We start from the raw sequence: 15,987 nt of genomic DNA, 5'->3' as shown, positions 1-15,987 counted from the left end.
GCCGATCTACAGACCCTGGCGATGTGACCTGTCTTCCCGCACGTCCGGCACATAGCATCCCGGAAACGACAACTCTTCCGCTCATGGTTTCCGCCACAACCTGGACACCTGCCTCGGTGATCTTTGTGCACTGTGCAGGCCTGACGCACTGACTCGACCCCACGGACTGGGCTCTGGCTCGGAGTAGCCTCTAGCTCGTCCATGGCATGCGCAACTTCTATCTGTGGCTTAGGGGCCTTGCGACTGGCATCAAGCTCCTCTCTTTCATAATTCTCCGTGGCGGTGGCCTCCTTCAAGGCTGAAGCAAGGGTAACCTCTTCTTTAGCCACGATGCGTCTTCTGGCTTTCTTGCTGCTCAGACCACCGATAAACCGATCCAGGAGAGTCTCTTCCAGATTTTGGAAGTCGCAGTGCTGAGCGAGCTTCCGCAGTTCAGCTAGAAATGCAGATACAGACTCCCCAGCACGCTGCTGCCTCTCATGAAACTCCATCCGCCGGGCCATCTTGGTCTCAGTAGGCGCCAAATGGCTTGTTAGGCAGGCAAGAATATCTTTGAGAGATGTCTCACTTAGCTTCGCTGGAGCAAGCAATGCCTTGGCCAGCTTGAAGGTCTCAGGCCCACAGTAGCTCAGGAATGTGGCCCTTCTTTTGCTGGCATCGGTGATCCCTTGAGCCACTGCGAAGAACTCGAAGCGTTCGACGTAGTCTTCCCACGTGTGGGGCTCTGATGGCTGGAAGGGCTCCAATACCCTTGGACTCTCCATTGTCCTGTGGCAGGGTCGTCTTCTCAGCTGGCCAGTGAGTCTTGTTCTTAGCTGCAATCCGGACTCTGAGGCAGGGCTGCGTTTAACCGCTCCTCAGCATTCCGGATCCCACCTTCGTCGCCAGTTGTTGTGACGTGGGGTTTGTGATTTCAGCTCTCTTGACATAATCTGCTGGAGACAGTTCTCTAGTAACACTTCTTTATTACAGCAAACAAGACTGAAGACTGAGGAGGGGAAAGCTACATTTATAGGGACAGGGGACTAGCTAGAAAGGATACATTTTGGAGGGAACAATATCAGGCAATCACAGTCCTGCCTTTTGGAGGAAACCAATAAGACAGAGGATCCAAATACAGCAGTTTAAATGAACCAATAGTAGCTGTACCCCCTGAAACCAAAAGGCAGTTACTTTACCCTAATGCAAATATAGACAATAATAATACAGATATAAAATCCTTTGACTCAATACACAACAGTTATGAGGTGCTAGAGACCTTGGTTATGGTGGGCAAACGTCTTCACATTGCTCTGCAAGGAGTGCAGGGAGGGAGGGCAGTGGTGGCCTGGCAAAAAGCAATGTTGTTTAGAGGCTTCCTTCACAGCTGGCTGGGACACTTCCCAGGACTAAATGAGGAGACATAATCCTAGCACCATCTCACTTAGTTCTGGGAGGGTTCTTCAACCTTGAGGGCCAGATGGGTAATATGCATAGGTCTTGTTGATGACAACATGAGTGGGTAGGGGCAGCGGCAGAGCAAGCCCTCCGGGCGCCTGGGGTGGCGCTCGTGCCCGGCGCCCGTGAGGCCGGGGCCAGCCCCCCCGCGGGGCAGGGTGAGCTGGGGCAGGATGCTCCGTGGGGCCTCTGAAGAGTCTGCCTGCCTCCTCCCACTCTGCCACCCTACAGCTGAGGGGGAGGCGGTGGGCGGACCGTTTGGGGCAGCGTGGAGGCTGTGGACGCCCAAGCCACCACGTCACTCCCAGGAGGTCCCGCGGTGAGTGCCGCCCGCCATTTTGTATCAGTGGTGGCACACAGGGCGGACCACCCCCATTGCATCCCCCTTCCTCCGCCCCTGGGTAGGGGAGTCTGGCCTTTGATCAGCTTGAGTGGGGGGAGGCTTTTCCTACTTTGCTGCAGAAAATGGCATTATCCATTTTGGGGGGCACCAGCTGCTGCTGACTTGTTAAGAACCAGAATGTTCCTCCTATAAAAGGAAGCTCCAATTCTTCAAATAAGAGGAGGCATACCACAAATTTCAAAGCTTGTTTTTGAAAATTTATTAGGTGGAAAGTGTCACGGTCCAGTTTACGGGCGGTCAAAGTCCTGGCGGAGGACGTTGGGACTGGGGGCAAGACAGCGGGGTGGGAGCAGGAACGAGAGTCCGGAAGCCAGGAGTCCGGAAGCCAAGGGTCAGAGAGCTGGGAGTCAACAAGCCAAGGGTCAGGAAACCAGGAGTCAAGAAGCCAAGGGTCCGGGGATCAGGAAGCAAGGAGTCAAGAAGCCAAACGCAGCAAGGCAGGGAACATATTGCTGTGGCAAAAAGCCAAAGGGAAATGCTGACCTTATATCCCTTCCCAGCTCTTGCCACCAGGTGCTGTGAGTTACCAATCGGCCTCACCTGTGTGGCCGCGCCTTGCCTCTTGAGAACAAACTTAGGAAAGCCCCAGTCCTGTGAAGCCCTACCAGTCACAGGGCCTGGCTCCTACACGCACTCCTGACAGAAAGAACCAGTGTTCCAGGTAAAATGATGCACTGCTTGGCTATGACACAATACAATATTGTTTTGTCTAGTACCAACTAGGATAAAAAGAGCCTTTGAGAGCAAATTCCATTTCCTTAGAAGTTGGAAGCAGATTGTTAGATGGCATTTAATTTTATGATGCAGACATAGATGAAATATCTCAAAATATATTAGTGCTGGAAGTCTGTGCATTAAAAACAATGATTCTGTCTAATCCTAGATGATTAAAACGCTGTGGTTTAATGGCTTCTTACGTCAGATTCCTACATTCCTCTGCGTTCAATAATAAGTTTATGGATTCACCCTGTGGTTACAAAATGGTTTGATAAACCTGGGCTAGGTTGGCTCCTGTGTGTACAAGAGTATAAAAGCCAGTGCCTGTAAGAGCTACTATTATCCAACCTTGGATGCTGATTTACAGTTTCAGCACTTCAGCCTATGCCAAACAAATGGTAATTTTGAAAATCATCAAGACATTTTTAAAGTCTTAAGAAAAGATTTCAGGTATGGAAATTAAAACTTTTCACAGCTGATGCAAACACACAACTTACTTCTTTCCTGATAGGAACAGTGTGTATACAGGTATCTTTATTTCCTGCTTCTATCTCTATAGAGAATTTCAGTACCAATCTATCTGCACCTTCCTCTACATTGAAGGGTTTCTGTTACTTGAAGAAAAGGTAATGCAGTACACAGGATTTGGAGAACAGACAGCCTCAGTCCCAGTTTTTCAAGCTCAAAAAATTGAACCTTTTCAAAACTGGAGACCAAATGGTTTGATTAAACAAGAGCTTTCCAGAATATAAAAGCCAGCAGTTTTGCAAGACCTACTATTATCCAACATGCGTTTTGATCTACAGTTTCAGCACTCTGGCTTTTAGACACATAAAATTGTACCAAACAAGTGACACAGACTCCAAATGTAAAAAACACCACCACCAAAATCTTTTGAAAGCCCCTTTTTTAAAAAATCCCCCACCCCAGTACGGAAATTAAACCTTTTCAAAACTGATGCAAACATATGACTTAGTTCTTTCCTGGTAGCAACAGCATAGATCTTTATTTCCTGTTGACAAACTCAACATGCTGTTGCTCCTTCCTCCCATGCTGTTGCCACTTCAAAAAATTCCAACTTATTGGTTGGCACTAACCAGTGCAAAACCTGCCAAAAGACAAGCTAGAGGCAAGATCTCATGTGATGAACCATCCCAAATCCCTCAATATGAGTATTGAGCATCTGTGCATTGGATTCTTGGCATAGTAGTATGCTTGCCCATGATAAAAACAGAAGAAAATGGGTTTTGATACAAGGCTTTCTGTTTTGGCTACCTATTTTTAAATTTACTGCAAAGTAATCACAATAATGGATGTACCTGTCAGGTGAAAATTCAATTTAATACCTAGCAGAATTGTAAATTTCAGCAGACTTGCTCATACATTCACACTGATGACAGAAGCCAGTTCAGCTTTTTAAAACAAAAACATTCCCCATGCAAAATTTGCATTGTCTGCTAAAAGCAGATCCCCTTAATCCCCACCTACTTTACTTTACATGGCAAAAATGTTAGATGACTTGGAAAACAATAATGAGATATTGAAATGTGACCAAGGGATTCTTCAGATCTGTTTGGAGTATCTCCCTAATGGTATGCAATGGTTAATGTAGCCAAAACTCGAGGAGAGAATAAGTTGGGCCATGAAGCTATTGGCTTAGTTCATATGTTACAGTGGGCCAAACTACGGACTGCCATGAATGCTAGCGCACACTACTCACATGCTCCAGCCCCTGTGCCATACATGAAGGAAACAAACTAGAACAATGGCTTAGCATTAGTGTGACCCAGTGGCCATGATTTTTTTCTTCCCAAACAAATCACTAAAGGAAGCCAAGGACAAACCTTGGGGTTTCCTTAGAGAAAAACAAAACATGGGTGTTGGTTCTTGATAAAAAGGTAAAGGTAAAGGACCCCTGGACAGTTAAGTCCAGTCAAAGGCGACTATGGGGTTGTGGCGCTCATCTCTCTTTCAGGCAGAGGGAGCCGGCATTTTTCCACAGACAGCTTTCCGGGTCATGCGGCCAGCATGACTAAACTGCTTCTGGCGCAACGGGACACTGTGACGGAAACCAGAGCACACGGAAATGCTGTTTACCTTCCCACCACAGCGGTACCTATTTATCTACTTGCACTGGCGTGCTTTCGAACTGCTAGGTAGGCCAGGTAGGTAGGTTCCTGATAATGCTTAGCCGGTGCTCTGGCTTATTTCCTCACAGCGTGACAAAGGAGAAACAAGGCAGGTGCAATTTGACCTGCTTGCTTCTTCGTAGTCAGCCTTAGTTTGGCACACCTATTTATTAACTTAAAAGCCTTTCTAAACCCCATAATGTTTAAAAATCTGTAAGTGGCATACAGAAGCACAACAAAAGCTGCAATAAAGCAGTATCATAAAATAGATACAAATGAAAAAAAAAATACAGTGGTACCTCTGGTTACGAACTTAATTCGTTCCAGAGGTCTGTTCTTAACCTGAAACCGTTCTTAACCTGAGGTACCACTTTAGCTAATGGGGCCTCCCACTGCTGCAGCACTGCCGCCACACAATTTCTGTTCTTATCCTGAAGCAAAGTTCTTAACCTGAAGCACTATTTCCGGGGTAGTGGAGTCTGTAACCTGAAGTGTATGTAACCTGAAGCGTACGTAACCTGAGGTACCACTGTACAGTAATGTGAGATGGTCACTCACTTATCAGTGTTAAGATGTATGAAAACAAACCGAAATATTTTGTTTATTGGGGCAAGAAATTGTTTCCCAAAATAACACATACAGTACTGAGTAGAGAACATCATGATAACTAAAACCAGGAAGGCTGTGAGTAGCAAATAAATAAAACATGATTACTGTAAACTGGGATTAGTCAGCACTTTAGTATGGTTAGTTCTCTGTGTGGCACCAACTTTAATTGCTAGGCCAAGGGAACGCATCAACCCTAAACACACACACACACAGTTGTGAAGTCTTATCACATTACATTTTATAGTTCGTTCAACTTAGGGTGTTTGGGACTGAAGTGCTAGAGATATAACAAACTGAAAAGAGGTAACAGGTTTAGAGAGACATTGTGCAATTCTTATGTGCAGTTCGAACGAAAAGTCATTTAATTTAAACCAGCTGGAAGCACGTTCTTTGGATCAAGAATGCGCATGTGAACAAACATGATCCTTGCATTCAAAGACTGCAGTTCTAAGCACAGTTGGAATTGGGCTGCAATCTGCCAGGCAACTTTGATCGGACATATTTTCCTGTCTGTGTATGCCAGTCTGTCAGATTGAAAGCAATAGCATGAGAGCACATATGTATGCAGTTGTACCAACCTGTCAGCTAAGATCTGTGGAGGAGACCATCCCTGTGGTCACACCCCCTTTCACTTGGGCCTTTGGGTCCTATGAGGCCCAAAGTATGATTTAGTGAGCAGTCTGTGAGGAGAATGTTCTTAGTGCTGTTTTCATGCTTTTGATATGTTGGGTTTAGTTATGTGTGTTTTATATCTTTATAGGAACTACTTGTGAAGAGTGGCATAAAAATGAGATAATAAAACAAACAAATGAAAGGCTTTAATATGGATGTAATTTGGGAATTCCTGCTTTGGCAGCGAGTTGGGCTAGGAGACTTTTCTGGTTCCTTCCGACTAAATGACACTACAGTGGTCCCTGGGTTAAGAACTTAATTCGTTCTGGACGTCCGTTCTTAATCTGAAACTGTTCTTAACCTGAAGCACCACTTTAGCTAATGGGGCCTCCTGCTGCCGCTGTGCCGCCGCTGCACGATTTCTGTTCTCATCCTGAAGCAAAGTTCTTAACCTGAGGTAATATTTCTGGGTTAGTGGAGTCTGTAACCTGAAGCATATGTAACCTGAAGTGTATGTAACCTGAGGTACCACTGTACATGTATTGATAACACTTAGACTAATAGAATCATAGAATTGTAGGCTCAAGTCCTAAGTATATTTACTAGGACGTAAGGCCTACTGAACACAACTAAGCCATATTTCTGAAGAAATATGTGCAGGATTGTACTATGGTTCCAGTTCTGTGCACGCTTTCCTGGGAGGAACCCGTTTGAACATACATGGACACCTAGGATTTCACTGTAAATCTCCTCAAAGCAATTTTTTTGTTTCAATATTGGAAAATGTCAGAGACGATTTTCTTGTTGAATTATAAACACACACAAACACAATTCCTTCAAAATATCAACCACAAGTCATAAACTTACGTTTTGGGTCCTCCCGCCCCCGGCATGAGGGTGACATAAATCTCACAGAAAATCCTGGCACAGCACTGGAAAAATTCCTGTCGGCATGTGCCAAGCTTTGCAATCAGTGTAAAGCTACAGATGGGAGTGTGTGATACACCACCCTTCCCACCTGCTGCTGCCTCTTGCTGGTTGTGTGTGTGGGGGGGGGGAGAACATACTGCTTTAATCCAGATATTTCCTTTGGGCAATGTTCCTCTTTTTTCTTCAGCTCACCTCTGTTCAATTCACAAAGAATTACACTCCCTGACCCATAAAGTGTGATATTTGTCCTGCTTTAGTACTAGCGTTTTCAACTGTGGTTGGAGGAAAAAGAAGAGAAGGTGGCAAAATACAAGAAGGGTTTTATTGAAGAGTATTTTCCTGATGTCTGTTCTTGTTGCTGCTGATATCAGTGGATAGTGCGTGCTTAGTGCTGATTGGTGTTCCAGCCTGAGGACTTAGCTCAGGCTGCTACTTTAAAAGTTTATTAATACCTAGAATCATAGTATCATAGAGTTGGAAGAGACCACAAGGGCCACCGAGTCCAACCCCCTGCCAAGCAGGAAACACCATCAGAGCACTCCTGACATATGGTTGTCAAGCCTCTGCTTAAAGACCTCCAAAGAAGGAGACTCCACCACACTCCTTGGCAGCACTGTCAAACAGCTCTTACTGTCAGGAAGTTCTTCCTAATATTTAGGTGGAATCTTCTTTCTTGCAGTTTGGATCCATTGCTCCGTGTCCGTGCCACAGAGTCATATACAAATACATATCTGCGTGGTGTACAAAATCTTTTAAAACCAAAGCATCATAACAATAAGACAAAATCAAAGTACATTGAAGAAGTTCAAGAGATCCCCTTCACACAGCCCTTTCATGGGACTGTGTATGTGTGTAGGGGGCAGGGCAATGCCCACTGGCTCCGCCCCAGTGACATTCATCCCACTGGCCCATCCATTGTCTGTACATTGAGTGGGACACCTGCAAAGGGACACCTATGTGCACACAGCAGTAAACACATCAACGTTGCATTTGGCCAGATCACTTCAGTCACAACTGTACAAACATGGGTATTCCTATGTGGATGTTATGGACAGGGCCAGTTGGGTCAGTGTCATCAGGGCAGGCAGTGGGTGCATTCTTGCCCCTTCCATGTGTTTAGGATACATGTTAAGGAATGCATGAAGAGGGCTCAGGCCTCAAACCACTTAGGGTCAAATCCAGCACTTGATTTTGGACCAGAAACAACTTGGTAACCAGTGAAGTTGGCATGAGATTGGCTTAGTATGATCCAAACTCTTGACCCAAAACAGAATCCTGACGCTCAGTCACATTCTTGGCTACGTTTTCCCTGATTCCTTTATCTCAACGTAATTCTTAAGGAAACCCATAAGACTTAATTGTTGGTTTTCTGTTTTCAGTGATTTTCTGGCGGGCAATTTTTCTTTAACTCTGCATGGCTCCGTTTCCAGTTCTCCAAAATGGTTCTCAAAGCGGCAGATATGTATCAATTAATTTATATTTATAGCCTGTCTCGTCCTTAGGTGTGGGGAGGAATGTTTAAATTTACTGAGTTGCTGGAGGTGCTTAAATTGTAATCTGTCCCAGTCCCTAAGGACCAGTCTGTGCCCAAGTTTTACCATGCTTCTGAATGTGGTACAGAATTTGCTGTGTTGTTCCCAAGCATTCTGTAGGGACAAGTGGCTATGCAGAGAACTTCTTGACAAATAGTGCCTCAGCAGTTCAAGGACTTGGTGTGTGGTAGCCACCAAGATAAGAATGTCTCTGGTGCACTTAAAAAAACACACGCTACCAGCATTGTTTACTTAAAATATTGGACTAGGACTCTGGGGAGGAGATAGTGACTTACAGTCTGAGCTGAATCAGATTTTCTGAGGAGTAATTAGCCTTGATTTGAGGTGAAGTTTCTTCCTAGTAACCATGCCTGAGGGTGGGACTCGAGGATCCAAGCTGGTGCCTGTGTGAAATGCTCATTATTTGCACAAGTATTGAGGATCCAAAATAGAATGATCATGTTCTGCTTACATTTTACCATGTTTCAGGTGAAAACTTTTTCCTAAGCTCAGTGTGTGGCTGCTTCTGGGAAATGGCAGCATAATTAACAAGTACCCATAGTTCCTTCACACAGTCAGTGCCAACAAGAATTGCTGCTGCTTATGCAGAAAGGCAGTAAATAATTTTCACATGCTTAAAACGGGCTGTTAAAACCATCACCCTGCGTTGCCGATAGTCATTATTCCTATCCATTGAAACGCTCATCAATAGGGGAAGAGGCTGCTGATTGTGATACTTTCTTTAAATTAAAGAGAGAGAGAGAAAAAAGTGAAGATACTAATCTGGCAAAATGGGAGCGAGCGTGTTGCTTTCATTAATTTCCCTATTACAGTGCTGTTGAGAGATAATTTCAAGGGGGTGGGGGAGACCCTTAATGATGCATGCAGTGCTTCCCGCATTGCTTTCACAATAGGTTTCTCCCTGGAGAGGGGGGCGGATAATCTAGAAAAGGGGGGGGGGGTTAGCTTGCTGTGGAATTGGGAAGACGGCTCCGTTGGTTCTGGCAGTGAGGGGGTTGACTGACAGTCTGCAGTGCAGTGGAGTTAGCTGGGCTCCCTATATGGCTATGGATTAGCTATATGCTAATACAGATAGGGAAAAGGAGCTGTGCTGAGCCCGGCGAGCTGCTACCAGTGTAGGCAATCAGAGGCTGAGCAGAGCTGCTTCCTCCAGAGCCATGGCTGAAGGGGGCGAAGGAGGGGAAGATGAAATACAGTTCCTACGAACTGTAAGTATCTGTTGTTTTTTTCTAGGTCAGGAACCGGGTTCTTTTTCTTTGTCTCCTTGACTGTGCCTGCTTGTATTTCATTACAGAATAACATTTCCCCTCTCTGTCTTTCTCCCTCTTTCCCTCTCTCTGCTTGTGCTTGGTTACCCAGGAACGAATGTTTGGGAGAACGGGAAATAATGCAAGGATACGTACAGGCTGTACCAGACAAGCATTGGACGTTCTCAGTGCCATCTCCCTTTAAATCTGCTTATTAGCCATCTCCGTCCGAGTTTAGTACCGAAAGGGAGTTGTTTGCTCTGGTGATTCCCTGTGTCTGAAGCATCCTTGTTAACTTTGTGATTGGGTTTCTTAATGCTGCATGCCAGATACCTGACCTCTGAAACTTCTCTCTAGGTTACTCCTCAGTGACAATTAAAAGAAGCTTTGCGGGGAATAGAGGATCAAAATTGCAAGCAAACCCTGATGAGGGGTCTCTGAGACCTCTGCAATCCTTTCTCCCCTTTATAGCAAATATACAGGCATGCGGGATGTGCTTGCATGACTGAATGTGCTTCAGAGGTAAACCTGAAATATTTTTCTGTGCTTCAAACAGAGGTTTAGTTTAAATGGACGTAGCGCTTTCTCTGGCCAGGGGTGTCAACCAGTGAAATAATAACTTGCCCCTCTCATAAATGCTCCATAAAGAGCTTTCACAACATTCTTCCATAAGGTTTCGTAGGGGTGATCTTTTCTGATTTTGAAGTGACTCTGATTCACACATTAACTGTTCTGAGGTGTGGGACATCTTTTCATTGGGTAATTCTGTATGTTGATGCAGGTAGGAGTTGCTTGAGGAGCAGCCCTTCAAAATACATGTAGTTCCTGCCGCCCATTCACCATTTCTCTGCTTCCTTGCAAAAAACTGTGCCAGCAACAGAGTCTCCGCAGTTTCTAGTGCAACTTTTTTAAAAAGGTGGATTTCCAAAATGGGTAAGCTGGCTATCTGTAATAAGCCCATGCTGTTGCCAGTTGGGCAGGGGCGCAGAGCATGGGGGATATGAGAAAAGGTGTCTTTTGCAGCTCCTGAAAAATGCTAGTTGTGTCAAAGTGTCATTGACACTTCCTTCCTTCTGAAAACCTCATGATGGAAGATGTAATTACAGGGAAGACTAATTTTATTCCATTACATCTTCTGCTGCTTATGTTATGGGACAACTGCATATCCACACAATGAAGCCCCTAAATGTATATTTTGAACAATAGATGTTTTCCCCCGCAATAGCATTTGCTTTGCACCTTCCAGGCATGTCTTTGACATGACACCCAAATGGCTGTCTAAGGCGCTTTTGCTTCATATCCTCACCGAACAGCAAGGTGAAAAGCTTTCTCCTCTTCCTAGACAAATAAGGTATCTCATCTTTTCCTACATGAGGAGACTTCTGATGAGACTGCAACCTGTGTTCCTTCCTCAGAGGGATAGAAACTCTTTCTATCTTTCACTGAATTTAGTGTTTATGACTTAGGATATGGTGTAAACATACAATGATTTTTTTTAAGGAGGCTTCTTGGCATCACAGAATAGTGCATAGAGATAGGGTTACTGTTTTTATTTGATGGTACTATTCGCTCCCCACCCCCCGGCGTGCTCATCATAAAGCACAAAATGCAGGTTTCTTCACTTTTCTAGACAACTTCCCATACAGACAGAGGTATCAGCTACTAAACCTTCCCCCGAATTCTACATTCCCTAGGGAGGAGTGTTATTTATTTCTTGCATACTACTTTGATTGTGGCCATAAATACTAAAGATTAATTACACACTTTGGTACATGAGCAGTATACTAAGGCATGCGTGCAATATGAAAGCACTTTTGCTGCTGAGTTATTGTGTTGTCTGCTAGACTGTACCAACACAAACCCTCGGTCTTAAAACAAATTTATTTGTAGGGAGGATTCCTTGAGCAGTTGTGTGCTTTCAAAAATAGTTTCTCACATGCGGCGTAACCTTAGTTTGGGGCTGGCAGATGTGATCGCATGTATTACAAAGTGACAGAAGGCAGAGTTCAGTGTTCTTATAAAGAGATGGAACTGTAAAAAATAATAAAATTTCCCAGAGTATGTCATTCAGAAAATGTGAAACACTTGCAATTTAGTCCCTTGCTTTTATATGACCAAGTCCATTTTCCAAAGCAAAATCCATGTAAATGAAGTCAAGAAAGAAAATCTGATTCCTTTCCTCCAGCGTTGCACTCCTAAATTTTTGTGAATCATTTTAAAGCATCTGCCTTCTGCCTTAGAAGTGGTTGCATTTTAGTGGCCAGTACAGTGGTACTTAAATTCTCTTTTCCCAAAGCTTCCTAGCTTGCATTAGAATGGTACGTTTTAGAATTCAGGAGGTTTTTTCTTTTTGTAGACACGCAAGTGTCTAGCTAGGACTTGGTTACACTTATTAAGGATTCAGATGTGGTGCTCCCTGGGCTGTTATAGTGCCAACAAAACCTGTTTACACAGGAAAGGAATTGCGGAATATTTGATCCACATAAACTTGCTGATTACCTTGGGCAATTCACTAGCATGGCTTAGTTTATGAAATAAAAATTCCAGGATTCAAGCTGGCCTGGTGGATAGCACTTCTTCTGTCCTAGGCTAGCTTAGGATACGTTGCATCATAGTCTGTCTTTCTTTAAAAAAATTTTTTTAAAAGGCTGCAAAAACTAAAAGTACCTGCAGTCCACTATAGATGTTTTAAATTAGAATGAAAGATTGTCACTCAACAGTCACATGAAACAGTTTAGTTATACCTTAATGGGTCATCTGTGATACGTGCCTCTGAGTCCGTTTGCTCAAGGACATCATCAGTGCCTTCCTGGATCTGATCAAGATCAATCTATTCCAATGTTATTTGCCAATGTACACTGGATAATCTGCTAGAAATTTGTCACTAGTCTGTCCTGACCACTGTCTGCCTTCTGCACGCTTCTACATTATGGCGTTGTGAGAGATTCTGGTACTTACCTTTTGGATTTCATTGACACCCATGTTTGTGTTGCTTGCATGGTCAAGTCTGCCGTTCCTTTGCCCTGAAAGTCCTTATCTCTCATTCCAAATATGTGAGCGTCTGAGTATCAAGGCGGTCTCTTAATTGTGAAAGTTTGGGGCTCTGACATTGGAAACCATAATAGCAATAATTTATATAGCACTTCAGAGTGTTCAAAGTGTTTTGTGTCAGTAATACTTACAAGTAACCCTGCAATGTAGGTCAATAATATTATCCTATTGCAGGTGGGGCATTGAGGCTGAGAGGTAACAGCTTCTTAAGGCAACTAAAGGAATTTATGGCAAAGACTAGCTTGAAACTGGTTCATAGCTGAGTCTTTAAACTGTTACACTGAAGAATTGTGGGTGGTTTGCTTAAAGCTGGTGACATACAGAAAAAACAAGGACTCAGTCATATGTTAGTTCGTCTCTGCAACCCTAGGTTTAACTTAAAATCTGAATCTAGGAGAGCTTATTCTGTTAAGTCTGCAATCTCTTCCTACACTAAAACTGAGACTAATGCAGACTTTAACAGCAAGCCAGGTTCCCCTCCCAGTTCCTCTCACCTACTGCTTTGCTTACCATCTAGAATGATGAAGGGTTTCCGAAAGCTCAGAAATCTGTCACTCTTTATGGCATTTTGTTCGGCCTAATTAAACTATTGCCTTACTATGAAGTTTGGATTTTTTAAAAAGGAACAACATATTTTCTCAAAACAAGTTCTGGAGCTAAGTCCTGTGCACTGATCAGTTATTGTTTACATGCCTCTCTTAGACTTAAATCTTGAATGTATGTTGAAGAATTCTGATTTATTTTAGTGAAATTTATTTCGGTATAGGAGCTATCTCACACTCCCTTGGTTTCAGATGCAACACCCTAAGCACGCCGCTGCTGACCATGTATATGCAGGGCTGTATTTGCTAGATTATGGTTAGTATGCTTACAGTCAGGGCGGCAATCAGGTCTCTGTGCTCACTTCTGCTTTTGACCACTGCGATTTTAAGGAAACTATTGGGAAATTCCAGAATGTTCATGACCAAATAGCAGAAGCTGCACAAATAAGGTATTTTTTTGCTATAGTGCAGGGGCTGGAGAATTATGGGTTGCTTCTAGACTGTTGGGTTTAGGATCGTATATCTGTCAAACCCTTATTGCTTTTGGCCTTTTTAATTTAACACACAGTCTTTTCTGTGCCTCTTCAAAATATGATATAGTTACACGGATCAGGGAGCATGTATGTAGCACAATAAAAACAAAAACAAAGCAATGCGGCACAATTATCTTATAAGAGGATTTATTCAGGAAACAAAGTCAAAGCAAATGTAGTCAAAATTAATGTGAAATATGACAAAATAGTATTTCCAATAGGAAATATAGGTTGTATTAATCATGTTAGGTGTGTAATCTTTGGTGCCAAATATATAATCCTTGCAGGGCTATATTGTAGCTGAAGGACTTTACGTTCTTCACTTTTGCCCAGCGTATGAATTACAGATAGGCTGTAAATACATTTAGCATGGAAGAAAGGTGTATGTGTGTGAGAGTCTGGCATCTCTCCCCACCCCCTGCCGACCTGGTTTCCATGTCTATAACAACAAGCAAAAGTTCGGCAGGCAAAGCTTTTTCCAGCATGCAGATGCACTGCTTTGAAAAACATCGCCTGCTAATTTTCTGTTCATTATGTTGCTGTTAAACATATGGGTCTTGCACAGGAAAGAAGGAGGGACATGGTCGAGAGAAATAAGAGCATGTGGCATGTGTAAATAGTGACTAGAACTGGGGTGAAATTCTGTTGTTTTCGAGTTACAACAGCTCAGGATTACGTGATGGGAAGCATGTTTAAGATAAATGTTTGGCAATCCTATAGAATTGCCACAGTAAGGCAATGAACTGTGATGGAATCTGGTTTGAATGTAGTGAAAACCTGAAGCCCAATTTTCCATATTGAGAGACGGTACGTCGCTAATTTCATTGGGCATGAAGCAGAGAGGATAGATATTGTCAATTTTGCCCTACTTATTACCTTCCCAGGGGCATCTCATTGGCCATGGCTGGAGAAAGATTTCACTTTTGAAATCCCAATAAACATTTTAGGAAACTTACCATTTGGTGATGTGAATTGTGACTGCTGCGGTCTGAAAAGTTTGCATGAGCAGAAAAATATACAGCAAGTGATTATGGAATTATGACCCTTCTTCCTGCAAAGAGAGATGGCATGTTCAGCCCTCCCTTATGCCAGTGGTTCACATTGTTCTTGGCTTTCCCAGATGTGTTGCAAGCATCATTTGTACAGATAGAACTTCATCAGTTTAAATAGAGAGGATAAACCTACCAGGATGAGGGTGGAAGGCTGGGGAAAGTAGAGCTACAAATCAAGGAAGCATCTGAAAAGCCTTGCCCTTTACAGATGCAGTAGTTCAGCAAAGAAAAAGAATACACACAGAAACGCAACAGCAAGGAAACAGACCTACACAGGGTGGCATAGGGATTTCCAAAGCAGCCCTTCTGTTAACACATGCAAACGGCAGGAAAGTGGGGGTCAGCAAAAAAAAGTCCCCATACCTATAATGCATATATTTTATAAATAAGCCCAAACCCCCAAATAGTAGCAACAGGGTAGTGGGAGGTAAAGAGCAATTCTGCTGCATCTTCATTAGTTTTGAAGGTGAGAAGTTTGCAGGCTCTTCCCCTTGTTTTATATCTTGTCGCTCAGTTAGGAAGGATAGTTCCAGCTCAGGGTAGTAGGGAACGCAATAGCGTCAATTGTCAGCACCCAGGAGGCAAATTGTGGCTTCCATTGAGGGTAATGACACATTTCACTTTTGCACTGTAGACCACCGTAGTAACCTCCTCCTTTGAAACAAGATTTAGGACAGACACACCCAGAAAATTTATAGCCTACTACTCTGGAAGGCAGTCTTTTGTAGGGAGATGGGTGCCGCATAGGTTTCTGGAACTAGCACAATGAAGAGGGAATTCTATATGTACTTCAGAGGTATGCTACAAGTACTTATTTCTGTAAAGAGCAACACAACCAAACTTGGGTGGGAAATATCAGTATTTAGGAAAATGCTATGGTTTCTTCTTTCAATTTTCGTGAGTTCAAGGGTAGGGAAACATGGGAAGCACAGGATTTGCAAAGGCTGTTGGGCTGGTTCCGACACAACCAAGAACACACTTAACCTCCCCAGAGCTCATGCTTTCCCCCTCCTCTGATGGAACCATAAGGAGGAGATTGGAAGCTTTAGCTTCTGTTTTTTTGTTAACTGCAGCTTGCCACACCTCAACTGGGGCTAAACACGGTTAATCTTAACTATGGTAAGTGGAGACAAGGCAACTTCACACCATAGCTTGCTTGTTTTTACTTATCA

The 15,987-nt window shown here is 43.6% G+C and overlaps 1 protein-coding gene across 1 annotated transcript in view; it reads left to right on the top strand.

The window, feature by feature from the left end:
- The first annotated feature begins 9,343 nt into the window (after positions 1–9,343).
- Positions 9,344–15,987, top strand: part of RYR3 (ryanodine receptor 3) — a 255,484-nt gene continuing 248,840 nt past the window's right edge. The window contains exon 1 of the mRNA XM_083449419.1: positions 9,344–9,598. Coding sequence (XP_083305545.1) covers positions 9,548–9,598 — 51 coding nt within the window. The 5' untranslated portion in view covers positions 9,344–9,547. The remainder of the gene's footprint in view (positions 9,599–15,987) is intronic.

Source organism: Podarcis tiliguerta (assembly GCF_965153285.1).
Source record: "Podarcis tiliguerta genome assembly, chromosome: 1".
Lineage (NCBI taxonomy): Eukaryota > Metazoa > Chordata > Lepidosauria > Squamata > Lacertidae > Podarcis > Podarcis tiliguerta.
Note: the sequence above shows the minus strand (reverse complement) of the source record. Positions and strands in the feature narration are given on the sequence as shown.